Source organism: Neovison vison, chromosome 6 (assembly GCF_020171115.1).
Source record: "Neovison vison isolate M4711 chromosome 6, ASM_NN_V1, whole genome shotgun sequence".
Lineage (NCBI taxonomy): Eukaryota > Metazoa > Chordata > Mammalia > Carnivora > Mustelidae > Neogale > Neogale vison.
In genome coordinates, this window is record NC_058096.1 from 149,018,674 (window position 1) to 149,033,765 (window position 15,092).

Below are 15,092 nucleotides of genomic sequence, written 5' to 3' on the forward strand. Positions count from 1 at the left end.
GGGGCACCTGGGTGGCTCAGTTGGTTAAGCAACTGCCTTCGGCTAAGGTCATGACCCCAGGGTCCTACGATCAAGCCCTGCATCAGGCTCCCTGGTCAGTGGGGAGTCTGCTTCTCCCTTTCCCTCTGCTGTTCTGCGTGCTTATGTATCTCACTCTCTCTGTCAAATAAATAAATAAATAAAATCTTTAAAAAATAACTTCAAATGGAGAAATTATTCATTTTGTATTGAGTTTGTATTCTTATTTATAAAGTCAGCTTATTAATACAAGGCACCAAGAATTGTTAGAAACAATATTTAAATAAAAGAAAAAAAAATCTTGTATTTACTTTACACTTTTACTTCATGCTTTATACTTTTCTGTAAAGAGCACAGAGTAAAATAATATGAACACAGCATGACTCGGGACCCAGAGAGCTAGCTTTCAACCCCAGCTCTTACTAGTTGAGGGATCTGGGCAAGTTATTTAAATTCATTTAAACTTCAGTTTCCTCATCTATAAAAGGGGGATAACGGTACCTACTGTTTAAAATTGTTAGAATCAAACAAGATAATATGTGCAAGCCAAGTCCACAGTAAGCACTAGTCATTAGTGTGTATGTACACATTCTAGAATTTGAAGCAAACCACAGCATAAACATAGGTACTTTTAAAAGCTCACATACTACCATTTTACTCTATCCTTCTTACCTCTCATAGTTTATATCAACCTAGTTTTTTTGTCTTTAGTAGAAAATGAAGACATTTCTACCTCTTAGAGTTCTCTCCCCACTTTGCTTATGAGCACGGAAACATGAAATCAGGTACTTACAAAGCATACAATTACAAAAAAATTATTATAAAGTAATACAAATACACATCTCCTAATCTCAAAATTTAACAATTACCTGTGTCAATGGTTCCACTGACCCAATATACGTATCAGGACGAAGGAGAATATGTTCAAGCTGTGTCTTTTTCTGATACACTCTCTCAACAGACAACTTCTTTGAAGAATCATTTTTGTTTGCGGTTTCTGACTCTTCCTTTTTTGAGGCATTGTTCTGATCAAAAAGAGTCTAAAATTAACCAAAAAATCAAATTTAAATAACCTACCAAGGGGTAAGCTAAAATGTATATGGACACATGCCATAGGTTTTCTTTTTAATGACAAACTTATCTCTCAGGTTGATTTTTAAGTCTTAAAGAGAACACAGGTCTATTTATGACAGCCAGTTTTTTTTTTATAGCACAGTGTAAAACTGCAGTTTTGACTAAGGTATACAAAGCCACCAGAATAGCTAGTAATGCCTACATCTATTCAATCCAGAAATATAAACATTTCCCAATTCTGTAAGTTATCAAGTTAATTGTTATAGTCCTCAAAACTTTCCAAGGAATAGGAGTTCTGTTCAGGCTATATATAGGTTCATAATAACTGAACCTGGTTACCTACAGGAGTCTACAAATATTCTACATACCAGTTTTCTGCCATTAAGCCACTCTAGATTATTTTCTAGAATAGGCAAAAGCAAGCTACACAAAATAGCGACTATATAGTTAATATACACTGATATGACCGAAAATACTAAGCATGGCTTATGAAATCTCAAATTTCACACTTTTATATGTCATGCCAATAATTTCTTATAAATCAGTGCTAGATGCCCGATTACTGAGGCACCCACTGATTCCAGTTTTTGCGCCAGTTCCAAGGAAACAGAGGTTGGTGATCCTAAGTCTAACCATTCCTAACAGTAGATAAGGATCGCCAACTCAAATTCCCAATGTCTGGAGATTTCCCCGTTTTCCAGAGAACACACTCTCTCCTTCTCCTAATACTGACAAATAAAACATGCCACTAAGAGAAAGGTGCTATAATGGCATGTTTTTTCACAGTCAAAAAAATTCCTATATTAGACAACGAAAATTGAGATATCTTCACAAGTCTTTGAACTTAAGAAGAAATGAAGCAGTCAGAAGACAAAACAATGGAGAGCAAGTTAAATTCAGGTCCTACACACAGCCATACCATTATCTTTAAAATTAATATTTGAAAAAAAGTCATTACATCGTCTACATTTAAACGATGTATGCTTAAATACATGGGCGCCTGGGTGGCTCAGTTGGTTAAGCGACTGCCTTCGGCACAGGTCACCATCCTGGAGTCTCAGGATCAAGCCCATATAGGACTCCCTACTCAGAGTGAGTCTGCTTCTTCCTCTGAGCCTCCCCCTATCATGCTCTTGCTCTTACTCTCTCAAATAAATAAATATAATCTTTAAAAAAAAAAAAAAAAAAAAAAAAAAAAAACCTTATAGGCACCTGGGTGGCTCAGTGGGTTAAAGTCTCTGCCTTCCGCTCAGGTCATGATTCCAGGGTCCTGGGATCGAGCCCCGCCTCTCTGTTCAGCAGGGAGCCTGCTTCCCTTCCTCTCTACCTCTGCCTGCCTCTCTGCCTACTTGTGATCTCTATCAAGTAAATAAATAAAATCTTTAAAAAACAAACAAACAAAAAACCTCAAATACATAACTTCTGAGCAGTCTAAACCAGGACAAGAACTGTAATGTACAAACACTATGGAAATTCAAACAAATAGGGGGGCACCTGGGTGGCTCAGTGGGTTAAGGCCTCTGCCTTCGGCTCAGGTCATGATCCCAGGGATTGAGAGCCCGGCGTAGGCGTTCGGCTTTCTGCTCAGCAGGGAGCCTGCTTCCTCCTTTCTCTCTCTGCCTGCCTCTCTGCCTACTTGTGATCTCTGTCTATCAAATAAATAAATAAAATCTTTAAAAAAAAAAAAAGGAAATTCAAACAAATTATAATCTTCCAGGACCATAAATTTTACATAAAATTTAAAAAATTTAACATTGCAAAATAAAGTATTATGAACAACCTTTGCTCTATTTTAAACTATATTCTTCAGATTATGTGACTGACATGCTGCCTACTGCACCCAGAAGGCATTTAGACTATATTCTTATACATTCTTTCATTTATAAGGTTACATATTAACACTGCTCTGAATCAAAAATAGCTTTGGACAAAAGAAAGTAGATATTTCATAAAATCTTCATTATCTATTTCTGTGAAGAGTTAGATGAATTAGCCAGAAATAAACTGCATTTTAAAAATACCAGGCTCCAAATTTCCAATCATGTTCCTTGATTTTACAAGAGAGCTGATTAATTTATAGACGCAAATCCAAAAGTAAAAGCGTAATTGATTTTGTATAATGGGTCATCAGAATAGTAAGGACTAAGATCACACTCTTATCAAGTGTTTAAAGACAATAAATGCTACAGAATCAAAGGGAGGTAACTTCTTACCGTTAAGTTAGAACTGTTCGCAATCATTGCATAAAGGTCGAGAACTTATAATAACCATGGAAGGAAAAGCTTTCTGATCCCAGGTAACTACTTTAGAACCCACAACAAAGAAAACATCTTCAATATTACACTTAATCAGGGACCCACGTTTACCTAATTGGGGCTTCCCCATTTGATCCTGACGAGTTACTCTTAACTAAAAGGGCACACAAGTACGGAAAATAAGGATGAAGTCCGTTATCACTCCTTTTTCAAGAATTTACAACATCTCCCATATCCCTTCACTACCAATCACTTCTTCCTTCCGAATGGATACTTGAGAGTTAAGGAATTCTTGGCTTGCACCTAACACATCCCTATCAAGTTCAAAAGCTGTCGTTCTTGCTAGGATAATATCTCAAAAATCAGAGAAAAAGTGCAATGTAGTTGGCTTTGTCAGATTACTATTTATAATTTTCTGTAGGAATAATATATAAATATTAAAAATAAGTTTGACAATATACTTAAAGTATATTATGTCAAAATGTTTTTTCCTAAATATATAATAGATGTTAAGGAAAGAAAAAAGGCACATTTATTTAAAGTAATGAAAAGCATTAAGGAACACATTATTTATAGAATATCATAATAAAAAGTGTTTTGAGATCTTTGTTAATATTTCAAGTCAACTCTTGTTTATATTAAATAATTTCTAAAACTTGCATATAAACCTTTAAATTTGGATATTTCACTGAGTAAATATTTTTAGTTATGCTTACCAAAAATTATGTTGACTATATAAACTTCTCTTGCTATATCTTTTATGTAAAAATATTATATGTATTCTTAAATTAGCAGCTTATGAAAACTATACTGTTTAGTGAACAAAATTGCAAAAGTATATAAAAATGAGCCCATCATCATCAGAAAAAATTATATACCATACATACACACATACGAAAAAATATAAAATACACACGACAGAAAATCAATCAAAATTATCTGTAAGAAGTAGAAAGAGAAGTTATTTTCATTTTCTTTTTTGATACACATTTTCTAGTTTTCTACAAGGAACACATACAGAAGTATTTTAAAAGCCTATTAGGCCATGTATGTGAAAACGTAATTACACTAGAATAAAACTGAAGGTTTCTTTCTTCTAGTGGCACTGTTAATACCTACTTATTACTTCTGTAGTCCCAACTTTCTCACTAAAATTTAGGCAAAAAGGTAAGTGAAACCAAAATACAGAAATAGGAATGGCAAGTTTGGCAGAGTAGAAAACAGAAATTAACATTGCAGTCAGATTGGTCTTTTACTTTCCCATTCTCAACAAATGGTAGTTTGCATTGCTCTCTGGCTCACTGGCAGCAACAGAAAGAAGAGGTTCTCTCCTGAGAGGTCTATAAGATTTTCTCACAGAAACCTAAAATAGGGGTGCCTGGGTGGCTCAGTGGGTTAAAGATTCTGCCTTCAGCTCAGGTCATGATCCCAGGGTCCTGTGATCCAGCCCTGCATTGGGCTCTCTGCTCAGCGGAGAGCCTGCTTTCCCCTCTCTCCCTGCCTGCCTCTCTGACTACTTGTGATCTCTCTCTGTCAAATAAATAAATAAAATCTTTTTTAAAAAAAAGAAACCTAAAATAATGATCTCTTTTAGCTCCTCTTTATTAGCAGAAAGTTGCTCCTGAATAATGTCCAGGACACTAAAAAACAAAATCTGGAGATGAAGGGACATAGAGCAATTATACTACCCCTTCAGTGGGATGATCCCATCCCTAGACTAAGTGTAAATACAAACACCTTGGCCATGAGAACTAAGTAAAATGAGAAAAATCTATTAATCATCTTCCCTACAACTCTTATTGCCACTATCTCTAGAAAAGAAGAAAAAGGGAAAACAAGAAAAAAGAAAGATCACCCAGAGTAGTTCTTCAGTTTTAACACTGTTACTAATAATATTCAGAAAAGAGATCATGAAATTAGCTTGAATACAAACAGATCAGCAAACTCCTATCTACACATTTACAAAAGCACTCTCAATCCTACAAATGATAAAGGAGACTGATACACATCTGTTATCTGCAGAATTATTCTCATGGTGGGGGTGGGAGGAGTTAAACTTTCCACATTAACGTTAGTACATTAAGAATTTTCATTAACAACTTATTTGGTCTACTTGTAAATCCACCAGTTTTCCCATTGTGATTAGCTCTATTTGTGGTGAAAAATTCTTCTTGAATTTTAATAATCCCCTCATCCTCATGTTTAATTGAGGCAAGTGTATAGGGGCATAGAGGTTTGCTTTTTGTAACTTTGTTTTTGTTGCTGTTGCTGTTGTATTAGTTTTTTTTGTTTTTTACTAATTTTTTTAATGTAAAGTTTTTAATTTATGCTCATTTTGAACATTGAAAAGGGGTCTTTTGATTCAAAATGATTTAACATTATTCTTATTATATTCATAGTAGTAAAATATCTCGTACTACAATAATTGACTAAGTATTTCACATTAAATAAAAGTTCACAATATGCCCTTAAAAATAATCAATTACCAAAATCATTCTAAATAAACTTTAAGGTTTGATAAAATTAAAAAAAAAAAGGTTTGATAAAATTGAAAACTTACAATTTAAGTTTTTTTGTAATTTATTTTACTGCTTAAATTTGTGTGGACAAAATACCAAGCTATTTATAGAAATAAGTAATTGCAGCATCTAACAACACTAGAATACAAGAAACCAAAGCAACATTTTCATTTCCACATTAAACTAAAGACAAATAAAAATGTAAAATAACCCTATATGAAAATATCCTCCACAAACCTAAAACATTTTAATTCTATTATTTGTGGTTTACACACATGACACCATAACTGACTTTTTCTGAAGTTCAAAAGCTGGCTACCAAATTAATGCATCGTTGGGAATTTTTTAATTATAACAAAACATCAAAATAATATATAAAATCCATATTAAAATATTAATATTTTAAGCACTTTTGCAATATTGCTAACTCCTAGTGAAATAATATAGATCTAATATGTTTATCCAAAACTCAACCTTTATCAAGAATACTTCTAAAAAAAAAAGAAAGAAAAAGAAAAAGAAATACTTCTCAACCCCAAGAAAAACGTTGCAATAAAACAATTTTTCTATTTCAGAATGAATATATACCAAGATCATTCTGTTAAGGAAAAAAAAAAAAGATTCTTCCATGCACAGAGTAGTCACGTGAGATACAGCAATTTGGGGCAATCACCCAGTTCTTGTTTTTCTGTAAGAGAATGAACTGCTGCCAAAGAGGGGAAAGGAGATGGTTTGCCAGTTGGTGCTAAAAAGGAACTGAGCCACTCATTCACATAATCGGCACAAAAATCTCACCATCACCAAGCCAACAAGAGTGGCACTAGCAAAATCTTGGCAACAAGCCTCTTCTCCTATCTTCTATAAACGACCCCCTCAGATTTCACATTACCCTTTTGTTTCATCTCCTCCCCTTCCTTTCTCCCTCAAGTCTGTCATGTTTTGATGTTCTTTTCACTCATATTTCACCCATGTAACAATAAAGAGGGCCATGTTATCTATCCACCATTAATAAAAACAAAACCAACACTTTGCCTTCAAACTATACTCTTCAAGAAATGCTCTCCTAAACTAATGGACAAGGAGAGAGACAGAATGTGAGGGATACTTAAGATCATAAGGAGTGTTTGAATGTCCATTGTAAAAACAAAAAGTACACTTTCTCTAAAAGGCATCCAAATTAGAAAGCAAGAAGTAAAATTGTCACTATCTGCAGATGACATATAAAATAAAAACCTAAGTACTCCACCAAAAAACTATTAAAACCAATCCAGTAAAGTTGCAGAATATAAAATCAATACACATAACTGTTGTGTTGCTGTACAATAATAACAAACTATCAGAAAGAGGAATTAAAAATCCCATTTACAACTCAAACAGAAAGAATACTTTGAAAAAATTTAACCAGGAGGCGAAAGACCCATACACTGAAAACTAAGACACTGATGAAAGAAACTGAAGACATAAATAATGGAAAGTTATTCCATGCTCATGGACTGGAATAATTAATATTGTTTAAAAGTCCCTACTACAGGAAAGCATGGGAGGCTCAGTTGATTGAGTGTGTGATATTGATTTGGGCTCAGGTCATGATCTCAGGTTTATGAGATTGAGCCCGGTGACAGGTTCTGTGCTGAGCATGGAGCCTGTTTAAGATTCTCTCCTTCTCCCTCTGACCGTCCCCACTCTCACTGACTTAAAAAAAAGTAGATAAATAGGGGCGCCTGGGTGGCTCAGTGCATTAAGCCACTGCCTTCGGCTCAGGTCATGATCTCAGGGTCCTGGGATCAAGCCCCGCAACAGGCTCTCTGCTCAGCGGGGAGCCTGCTTCCCCCTGTCTCTCTGCCTGACTCTCTACCTACTTGTGATCTCTCTGTCAAATAAATAAATAAAATCTTTAAAAAAAAAAAAAAGTAGGTAAATAAAAAGTAAAAAATAAAAGTACCTATCCCTTTCAAAACTCCCAACAGCATTCTTATCTCACAGAAATAAAACAATCTTAAAATCTGTATGAAACCACAAAAGACCCAAATAGCCAAAGCAATCTTGAGACAGAAAAGAGCTAGAGGCATCCCAGTCACCAGTTTCAAACTATATTAAAAGCCACAGTAATCAAAACTGTATGGTACTGCCATAAAAAATGGACACAAAGACCAATGGTGAGCCGAGAAATAAACCCACACACACGTGGTCAATTAATTTATGATAAAAAAAACCAATAATATAAAATGAGGAAAGGATAGTCTCTTCAATAAATAAATGATGTTGGGACAGCCACAACTGGACAGCCAAATGCATGAATGAAACTGGACCCCTATCTGATCTATACACAAAAATTAACTCAAAATGAATTAAAAGACTTATACAGAAGATCCTTGATGTAGGTCTTGACAATGATTTTTTTTTTAACTGACATGAAAAGCAAAGACAACAAAAGCAAAAATAAGTGAGACTACATCACATTAAAAAGCTTCTGCACTGCAAAGGAAACCATAAACAAAATGAAAAGGAAATTTATTGAACAGGAAAAATATTTGCAAATGATAAATCTGATAAGTTGTTAATATCCAAAATATATAAAGAACTCCTACAACTCAATAGCAAGAAAAAATCTGATTAAAAAATGGGGAGAGGATCTGAATAAACATGTTTCCGGAGAAGACATACAGATGGCCAACAGGCAAATGAAAAGACATGCAACATCACTAATCATCAGGGAAATGCAAATCAAGACCACAATAAGATACTACCTCACACTTGTCAAGATGGCTATTATCAAAGAGAAATAACAAATGTTGACAAGAATGTGGAAAAAAGGGACCCCTCATACACGTTGGTAGGAATGTAAATTGATGCAGCCACCATGGAAAACAGTATGGAGTTTCCTCAAAAAAATTACAAACAGAATTACCACATGCTCCAGCAATTCCATTTCTGGGCATTATCCGAAGAAAACAAAAACACTTTTTTGGAAAGACACATGCACTCCCATGTTCACTCCAGCATTATTTACAAGAGCCAAGACACACAGGCAACCTAAGCATCCAGTGATAAATGGATAAAGAAAATGTGGTATACACACACATACACAGGAATATCATCACAAAAAAAAGAAGGACCTCTTGTCAATTGTGACATGAGTGAATCTTAAGAGCATTATGCTAAATGAAATAAGTCAGAGAAAGAAAAATACTGTATGATCTTATTTATATGTGGACTCTAAAATCAAAACAAAGCAAAAATCCTGAATTTGGAGCTAGAGGGAGCAACACAGTTGAAGGTGACCAATAGGTACAAATTTCTAGTTAAAAAATAAGAAGTCCTGGGAATAATGTACAGCATGGTGACTATAGTTAACAATACTGCATTGTACATTTAAAAGTTGCTAAAAGAGTATATCAAAGTCCCCATCACAAGAAAAACATTGTAACTGTGTGGTGATGAATGTTGACTTATTGTGGTGATTTCACAATATTTGAAAAAAAAAAAATCTCAGGGCGCCTGAGTGGCTCAGTGGACTAAAGCCTCTGCCTTTGGCTCAGGTCATGATCCCAGGGTCCTGGGATGGAGACCCGTGTTGGGTGGGCTCTCTGCTCAGCAGGGAGCCTGCTTCCTCCTTTCTCTCTCTCTCTCTCTCTTTCTGCCGGCCTCTCTGCCTACTTGTGATCTCTTTCTGTCAAATAAATAAAATCTTTAAATTAAAAAAAAAAAAAAAACCTTTAAAAAATTCTCACTTACTCTGAGACAAAAGATAGGAAAATTCTTTTCAAGTGATTTGGAAAAAAAGACACATGTGTGTGTACCCACCTGAGAGCTTATTATGTGGCAGCATTATGGGAATTATATGGATAATCCCAGTCAACCCTTGTAAGAGCTCCATGAAGTAGACATCGTTATCATGATTCCCTTTCTACAGATGAGGAAATGGAAGTCTGAAAAAGTGTTTTTCCAAAGCTAACAAAGTTAGTACTTGAAGAAGCTGAACTACGAAGCCACGTGATCTGATTTCATAACCCATAATCTTTAAAAAGCATTGTTAAACAAGATACATATACCCTAAAAAGGAAATGTATTTCCTAGCTTTTTGTGTGAAAGTAAAAGAAAGTTAGTACAAAGAGATACAAGTATATATATCCTAGAAGGCTTTTTATCTTGTCACATCAGGGTATAAAAGATGAAGCTTTTTGGTTTTTATTTTTTAAAAGATTTATTTATTTTAGAGAGATGGACCGCACACATGGTCAGGTGCAAATGGCGGGGGAGGGGTAAATTGAGCCGGAAAGAGAAAAGAACTCTCCACCAGACTCCCCATTGAGAGCAGATCTCAAGAGCCACAGATCATCACCTGCACCAAAACCAAGAGTCAGAGGCTTATTAACTTACTAAACCATCCAGGTGCCCCAAGGTTTTTTTGGTCCAGTGTGTTTAAAGTGAGGAGTAGGGCTGTATAAATCATGGTTAAGAAGATAAACCTGGTTTCAATCCGTCTGTGCCTTAGCCAGGTGATTAACAGTTTGTTACCTAATCTCTAAACCGGTTTCCTTCTCTGCAACTGAAAATAAAAACTCCAGAAAAGGCTTTTTTTTTTTAATGTCCTTAGTAAAATATAACTACTGAGACCTAAGTAACAGATCTAAAACTACAAGGGAACACTTACTTCCATTTAGAAAAGTTAGCACCAATTATAATTACAGTTGCTAAGTACTGCTATTATGTTACTTGAGAATGTATCTAAAGAACATTGCTACCTAATCACTTGTCTAATATGATAGACTTTTGGGGGCACCTCTGTCCTAGGATCAAGCCTACAAAAGCCCACAATACAGTCTGCACTCAGCGGGAAGTCTGCCTGAGGATTCTCTCTTGTGCCCCTACCTTCCCCTGCTTCTCCCTCTCAAATGAATAAATAAACCTTTAAAAAAAAATAATGATGGCAGACCTTTCAGAAAGTTAGTTGTTAATTATCTAATTTGTTAAGATAACCGAGGCTGGAGTATGAATCCAGCTCTTTGCTAAGCAGTATAAAATTTTGGTATAATATGTGATCTCCAGCTTTAGGAGTTTATAATCTAATTGTTAAGACAAAATTACCATGCGGAAAGTTACATAAAAAGACATTTATGGGTTTTGACCCAAAAGGGTAACAGAAAAAGAGGAGTGTAAATTGGAGGATGAAAGTCTGGTGAGACTCTGAACTAGACTTGAAGAGTAATTAAGATTTATGGGGTACCTGGGTGGCTCAGTGGGTTAAAGCCTCTGCCTTCAGCTCAGGTCATGATCCCAGGGTCCTGGGATGGAGCCCCACACCGCATTGGGCTCTCTGCTCGGCAGGGAGCCTGCTTCCCTTCCTCTCTCTCTGCCTGCTTCTCCGCTTACTTGTGATCTCTGTCTGTTAAATAAATAAAAAAAATCTTTAAAAAAAAAAAAAGGTAAGATTTAGACTGGTAAAGAGAAGAGAAAGAGGCATTCCTGATGGAAGGTAAGCATGCATAGCAACATGACAAAAACAACCACGAGGCCGGGACACCTGGGTGGCTCACTCCGTTAAGGATCTGGAATAGAGCCCCATATCGTGCTCCCAGCTCAGCAGGAAGCCTGCTTCTCCCTCTCTTCCCCACTCTCAAGCCCTTAGCTCTATCTAAATCTCTCAAAAATCTTTAAAAAAAAAAAAAAAGCCACAACCATGATGTTCAAGGGACAGTGAAAAGATAAATTTAACTATGAAGACTATGCAGCATAAATTTCAATTTAGAAGACACATAGTTTATGAAAGAATTAGACTGAAAGGGGCACGTGGGTGGCTCAGCGGATTAAGCCTCTGCCTTCCGCTCAGGTCACCATCCCAGTGTCCTGGGATCAAGCCCCGCATCAGGCTCTTTGCTGAGCAGGGAGCCTGCTTCCCCCCTCTCTCTGCCTGCCTCTCTTGCCTACTTGTGATCCCTCTGTCAAATACATAAATAAAATCTTAAAAAAAAAAAGAATTGGCCTGAAAGTCTAATTGAGGAGTTCAGACTTGCAATAATGAGCTGCTAAGGAAAGGTTCTTAATACAAATCTTTAAATATTTAAATATACAATTATATTTTGAATTAGAAATCTACAGGAAAAAAAGCATGAGTTACGTTTCATTGAATTTTACTTTTTAAAAAACGTCAATTGTGCTCTATGTTTTAAAGAAACTTATGTTTTAAAGATAAACACTGCACTATTTATAGATGAAGTGATGTAATTCTAGGATTTGCTCCTCTTCAAAATAAAGAGAAAGAGCAAACTGGGTGACATTTAGTTGGTAATTGTTAAAACATGATAAACAGAGGAAGGCTTCTTATATTATTCTTGCCAACACTTACTTATATGCTTAATATTTTTAATAATAACATCTTTTAATCTATCAAATTATTCAAGAAAAAAAATCATATTCACAGTGATTAACTGTATTCTAGTACATCCACAGAAGGTTTTACAACCACTTTAAAATTACAAATGGGGGCACCTGGGTGGCTCAGTGGGTTAAAGCCTCTGCCTTCGGCTCAGGTCATGATCCCAGGGTCCTGGAATCGAGCCCCGAATCGGGAACTCTGCTCCGAGGGGAGCCTGCTTTCTCCTCTCTCTCTGCCTGCCTCTCTGCCTACTTGTGATCTCTGTCTGTCAAATAAATAAATAAAATCTTGACCCTGAGATCATGACCTGAGCCGAAGGCAGCGGCTTAACCCACTGAGCCACCCAGGCGCCCCTAAATAAAATCTTTTTAAAAAATAAAATAAAATTACAAATGATTTGGGACGCCTGGGTGGCTCAGTCGGTTAAGCTGCTGCCTCCGGCTCAGGTCATGATCCCAGGGTCCTAGAATCGAGTCCCAGATCCGGCTCCTTGCTCAGCAAGGAGCCTGCTTCTCTCTCTGCCTTTGCCTGCCACTCCGCCTGCTTGTGCGCGCTCTCTCTCTCTCTCTCTCTCTCTGAGAAATAAATAAATAAATAAAATCTTTAAAAAAAAAAAACAACTACAAATGACTTAATGAAATAGACTACAGGTTCTACTAATCAAAGCTTTACGAAGTAAAAGTTAACTCAAGAAATTCTGCTTGGTTCAGGAAGCCTTCATAGCTGTTGTTAATGTTAACTCAAAATAGTTTACTATATTTATGTTTTCCACTTTTTAAAAATTCTTAAAAATCTGCTTAAGAAGCTGCAAATCAAACACAAACAAAATACATTATTAAAAGGAGAAGGTAATGTCAATCTTATACCACTTTGCTTTGTGGTTTCATGTATTAAAATGTAAACTTTCATGCAGTGACAATGTTAATACTACATGCTGGCAAGCATCCTAACACAAATTAATACCAGCAACACATGGTATTACCCATCCCCCTCCCAAAAGAATGATATCAGGGACTAATTCCATTTTTTTTCTTCCTGTCACCCACAAGCAGGTGGCAACATAACACCAGTTTCAACAAATCAGGCAAAGTTACCCCTCTGCAGAAATAGATGACCACAAAAACAAATCCCTGAATTCTTTCAAAGGAATAATTTGCTTTCACCCTGGTTTAAAAGCACTTCATGTATAAGTCAACTTAATTATTCTGAGTGTACATTTTTTGAATTTCACCACCAACAACAAAAAAACATTTACTAAGCCCAGCACTGGCTACATACGTTATTTCACTTAATTCTCAATGCAACCTTATTTAATAGATGAGAAAACAGGCTTTAAAAGTTTAGGTCCCTTTTGCAATACGTGTTGGAGAAAGGATCTGAAAACTACATCAATCTGACATCAACGTCCATGCTCATAACCACTTCACTCTATTGCCTCCCATAAAATTAGTCTATAATCAATGATGTATATTATGGACATAAAGATGCTCATATAACCTGACAAATTTAAAGCAAGCATCAAATCTTAAAGTGGACTTATGGAGTAATTATCTTTTTAATAAACTTGTAATTCAACAAGAGGATATATCTGTAAATAAAAGATCAAGTGATTTTTTGCTTTACTGTATTTCCCATATTAGGTTTATAGTGAAAAATCTTTAGTAAATAAGTCAATTTTATTATCAAATTAATTTTTCTGATACTGAATGAGACCCCCTAAGTTTCATGAATTTTTTATGTAAATGAGTTTCCTACTGAGCTTGAAAGAAAAAGCGGTCATTTATCTACAAAGTTAAGTAAGAGTAAATTCAAACATTGCTATCAAGTGTCAAATGCCAACCAATTCAATATTGGAGCAAAATGTTTACCATTACAGAAGCAGAGGTGTTCAGAAACACATATCTGGCCTCGGCACTTCCAAACAGTGAATAAGAACCATCTGGCTAACTCAACTATCAGAAGTTGTTTGATTCTACTAGAACAGGAGTAAGGGCCACCCATTTTTAAAAATCATTAACTTGCATTTATGCATTCCCCCCCTCTGGAATGGAAAACATGGACCATTAATTTATAATCTGGCATTTTATCTCTCCTGGCTCTGGTCTGTTCATACTATATTATTGGGGTAACATAAAAATTTCAGATAATTCAACAATAAGAGCCTGGTAAGTTATTTTGCAAAGCTCCTGACACCCAAATACAAATGGTTAAAAATGTTTTCCTGCTGTCACTAACATGCTTTTTACAAGGAGGACTTGTTAATACAGAACTGCTACTCGACTCCCCCAAACCTCGCCCAAGAGAAAAGAAGAATTAGAAATAAAAATGCCAATATGAAAGTTTCCTCGGGTGTTCTGAAAACAGGGAGGATCCATCGAAAGTCCCTGTTAAATGTAACACTCTTTAAATGTTTCTCCTGGAAACCAAGTCAGTTGGCTGAGCTGGGCTTTTTTGTGTAGGAAATGACCCTGCTCTGAACTCAATGCTGAGCAAGTGAAATGCTGGTGAATTATCGATCGGCCGTGGGAATCGGATCTCTCCCTTCCCTCCTCTACTACTTCCCAGCAGGAACAGAGCGCCGAAATCTTTTAAAGCCGGGACTAAGCACTTTAGTCACCTCTCCAGCACTCTCCATTCGGCCCCCAACCCCGTTTCACCTGCGATGCTGACGCAGGTGAACGCTTCTTTTAATAATCCCACGCTGACAGATAGACGGTCTACAGTATATTAACTGCGGTGAAACAGCCTTTCCGAATGTGCTTTCAATCATATCAGAGTATGAACTGAAGTGTAAATTGCCTTAGACTAATTCCCCCACCAAATTCAGTCTTCTTTGAGACCTTAGAGCAT

General features: G+C 36.1%; 1 protein-coding gene across 2 annotated transcripts in view; it reads right to left on the reverse strand.

The window, feature by feature from the left end:
* Positions 1-15,092, reverse strand: part of TOP2B (DNA topoisomerase II beta) — a 59,832-nt gene that overhangs the window by 43,585 nt on the left and 1,155 nt on the right. Inside the window, exon 2 of one of the 2 annotated variants that reach the window (XM_044252568.1) lies at positions 888-1,043. In XM_044252568.1, coding sequence (XP_044108503.1) covers positions 888-1,043 — 156 coding nt within the window. Of the gene's footprint in view, positions 1-887; positions 1,059-15,092 lie in introns of both variants that reach the window. The other variant, XM_044252567.1, reaches the window with a different exon arrangement.